This window comes from Crocuta crocuta, unplaced genomic scaffold (genome assembly GCF_008692635.1).
Source record: "Crocuta crocuta isolate KB4526 unplaced genomic scaffold, BGI_CrCroc_1.0 scaffold110, whole genome shotgun sequence".
Classification (NCBI taxonomy): domain Eukaryota; kingdom Metazoa; phylum Chordata; class Mammalia; order Carnivora; family Hyaenidae; genus Crocuta; species Crocuta crocuta.
The window spans coordinates 2,584,141-2,587,994 of NW_027527386.1; the positions used below are offsets into that span (position 1 = coordinate 2,584,141).

Below are 3,854 nucleotides of genomic sequence, written 5' to 3' on the forward strand. Positions count from 1 at the left end.
GGGGGGGGGGTGGGGGGGGGGGGGGGGCCGCCGGAGCTGCGGTGTCCTGCCTGGTGCACACCCCTGATAAGGCCTGCCTCCCAGCGTCCCTCGGTCCCTCGGCTGCCGCCACGGCCCCTGGGCCTGGAGATTAGCCCCCGCGCTGTCTGCCCTTCCGTCCCGGGCCTTCGGGCCCGCGGGGCATTTCAGGAGGCAGCAACAGGAGTCCCACCCAGTCCTGTGAATTCTGGGCGGCAGCTTTCTGGAAGTGAGGAGGGGCCGGCTGCTGCCTCCTTGCCCTTGGGAACAGTGACCCGGGAGGCAGTGACTTGCCCCGGGCCCTCGTGAGTGCCCTGTTGTTTTTTGCAAGGTGCAGCAGATCTGCAAGCAGCCGGCTGTTCCTGGGTCACCTTAGACTGTAGCAGTCGGGGAGGGAAGCAGGGGACACAGGAGGCTCCTGCAGACCTGTGCTCGGCTCCACGGGGACACAGGTGCCCCTCTTCGGGCTGAGGTGCCCATCGCTTACGGAACTGAGCCCAGACCCTTAGATGCGGTTTTGTTCAGGTTACTCCTCAACGAGCAAACAAGAGAGTTCCTAGGCCTGCCAGGTGACAGATGTGGGGGGGGGCTTCTCCCTGGGGCCGACAGGGGAGACACCCCTGGGGAGACGGAGCCAGCCGTGGGAAGGTATCCCTGGCGGCGGACGCCGCGTGTCTAAAAGCTCTGAGCCCCCTCCGTCGGTGGGAGGCCTGGGGTTCCGCGAAGCTCCCCCCTGAGCCCAGAGGAAGAATCGGCGGCCCCCCAGCAAAGGTTAGGCACCTTTGTACATAAAGAGCTGAAGGCCCTGTGTTCATGTGCAACACGCCTGGGGGCTGCGGGCCGCCACCTGCACCCCTTCACCGCAGGGGGAGGGTGGGGGGAGACCCGGGAGGATGTGAGGAGAGAGGAAGCTGAGGCAGCTCCTCCTGAGGCCTGATAAGGGGACCTGAGTGAAAGCCACCTTGGTGACAGTTCCCACTTCTCTATTTTTTGCCACTGAGCCTGTGGGTGGTGGTGATGGATTCACTTTTTCCCTGAACAAGCCCTCTGGCTTCCCCCAGCCCCGAGAGGCGAGAGCGCCAGACGTGGGGTTCGCTGTGGGGTCCGGGCTGGGGCGTGTGGGCGGACTGGGTTTCATAAGGGAGAAGCAGAGCTCTGAAGGAAGGGACATTAGCTTTGGGGGTTTGAAGGATGAATAGGAGAGTGTGTGTGTGTGTGTGTGTGTGTGTGTGTGTGTGTGTTCGCGCGTGCGTGCTTTCCAGCCGGTTGAGATAGCTGTGCATCTGTGACATACCAATTTTAAAGCTCCCGAGGCAGGTTTTGCACGTTGATCTTTTTATTTATTTTAATTTTTTTTATAAAGTTTTTTTTTAATGTTTTATTTCTAGGAGAGAGAGAGAGACAGCGTGAGCAGGGGAGGGTCAGAGAGAGAGTAGGTCACAGACTGAAACAGGCTCCAGGCTCTGAGCTGGCAGTCAGCACAGAGCCCAACGCGGGGCTCGAACCCGCGAACCGCGAGATCATGACCTAAGCGAAAGTCGGACGCTTAACCGACTAAGCCACCCAGGCGCCCCTATTTTAATTTTTTTAACATTTATTTTTGAGAGAGACAGAATGCAGAACGCAGTGGTGGGGGAGGGGGAGGGGCAGAGAGAGAGGGAGACCCAGAATCCGAAGCCGCTCCAGGCTCCGAGCTGTCAGCACAGAGCCCACCCTGAGTGAGGCTCGAACCCATGAACTGCGAGATCATGACCTGAGCCGAAATCGGATGCGTAACTGACCGAGCCCCCCCGGGTGCCCCATGCACGTTAGCTCACGCTGACTTCATGAGGCAAGTATTCTTGTGATCTCCACTTTCTGGAAACTGAGGCCCAGAGCCACTTGCCCAAGGCCCCGTGGCCAGGCAGCCTCGTGCAGCCAAAGGTTAACCCGGCCCGGCCGGCTGCAGGGCGGACTCCGGCCAGGGCAGCACATTCTTCTGACCCGACTGTACAGTTTGTGCCCGGGGCCCCCAGGAGCAGCTCAGGAGGCCCCTCCCAGGCGCCCGTTCCAGAGAAATCGCAAAGGAAGGTGGTTTTGGTTTCATTTCCCCATCCTGGGACCGCAGCCCATCACGGGGCCCTGGGTCTGGGGCGTGAGGTCCAGAGCCTCGGGGAGGGGAGGGGAGGGGAGCGGCTGGGCCCAGCAAGGAGGGAGGTGGGGGTGAGGGCCCTGAGCCAGAGGGCAGGAGCGGCCGGGGCGCCCAGCAGGCCAGGTTCTCGGCTCTGCGGCTCCCGCGACGGGCCTGTGTCCCCGCCTGGCAAAGGGGGATGGTGGTAACACCCACCCCTTCAAGCTGTACATAGAAGGCGCTGTTATTAGTCATTCAAAAAATCTGTGACAGGCTCCATGCTGGTGGCCCAGGGCCGCACAAGTGACCCAGAGAGACCTGCTGCCCACGCTCCCGGTTTGGCGGGGGAGGCAGGCAGGAAGCCAGCAGAGACGACAGCATCCGTGTGCGTGCTGAGGCACGTGAGAAGGAAGCCGTGTCCAGACGGCCGGTGTCGGGGCGGGGACCAGGGAGAGCTTTTCTGAGGACGTGGGGTTTGAGTGGGGCGGAGAGGACTCAGCCTTGCTGGGACAGAAGGGGAATAGCATTCCAGGCAGCAGCATAAGCCGTGCAAAGGCCCTGGGGCAGGATGGAGCCTGTTGGGACAGGGAGGAGGGGGCAGGGCAGGTCCCGCAGGGCCTGTTGGCTCCACTTGGGAACTTGGGCTTGTTCTGAGTTTTGGGTTTTTCCCAGGAAGCGCCCTTCTCATGGGCTGATGGGGACACGGGGGCTCAGGGAGGGCAGGGCCCAGTGTGGCCTCGCCCGGCGTCCCCTGGCCTCCTGACCGCTGGTAGCCCCGCGGGCCACCTGGTTGGAGCTGGGGAGAAGGCCCTGCCGGGCGAGCAGGAAAGGGATGTGTGGGCATAAATGGCGTGTCTGGTGGGCAGTGCTCCAGGCGACCCCCCACGGTGCCCTTTCAACCTGCCGCGTGACCTCAGGCTCCTCTCTTTCGCCACCTGTCACCAAGGGAGCAGCCCCGGGGAGCCCGAGGCTGGTGTGGGGAGATCCCGGCCCTGCCCCCCTACTCGCTATAGCACATGACCTCATGGGCCTCAGTTTCCCTGCTGGACACCGGGGGGGGGGGAGGTGTAAGCTGAACTTGCAGGTGGAGGCCTGGCCCTGCTGTCCTCTCGGGCTGCATGACCTCAGGCCCCTCTGCCTCGGTTTCCCCATTAGTCCTGGGAACCCTTAACCCGGAGGCGCCGGGCCGCTGACTCCGACCCCCCCGTATGACTTGGGGGGGGCTCCTCTGGGCCTAGGTCATCCCCCCCCAGGTCGCACCCCGGGGAGTGGGTGGCTCTAGGCAAGCCCCGTGGTGTGACCCTCGCTTTCCGCCCGCCCTCAGGCACCGTCTGTGTCCTGCTCTCCTTCCCCTTCATCTTCAGCCCGTGCCTGGGCTGCGGGGACCGCACCCCCGAGGGGGCCGCCCTCCTGTACTACGGGCCCTTCGTCGTGCTCTTCCAGTTCGGCTGGGCTGCCACCCAGATCGCCCACCTCAGCCTCATCCCCGAGCTCGTGACCAACGACCACGAGAAGGTGGAGCTCACGGCCCTCAGGTACGGAGCCCCGTCCGCGTCGGGCTCTGCCCGGCTGTGTGGCCCTGGGTCCGGCAGCCCCAGCTGGCCCGCCTGTGAGGTCGCGCACGCGTCGGCTGTTGCGGCCTGAACGGCCTCGGACACCGTCACCGCATGGGTTCTGCGGGCGGGGGGTCTGGCTGCTCAGCTGTACTTTCTGCTCCATGGTCTGT

General features: G+C 63.7%; 1 protein-coding gene across 1 annotated transcript in view; it reads left to right on the forward strand.

The window, feature by feature from the left end:
• MFSD12 (major facilitator superfamily domain containing 12) overlaps nucleotides 1-3,854 on the forward strand; it is an 11,323-nt gene that overhangs the window by 3,869 nt on the left and 3,600 nt on the right. Inside the window, 1 exon segment of the mRNA XM_077751818.1 lies at nucleotides 3,453-3,675. Coding sequence (XP_077607944.1) covers nucleotides 3,453-3,675 — 223 coding nt within the window.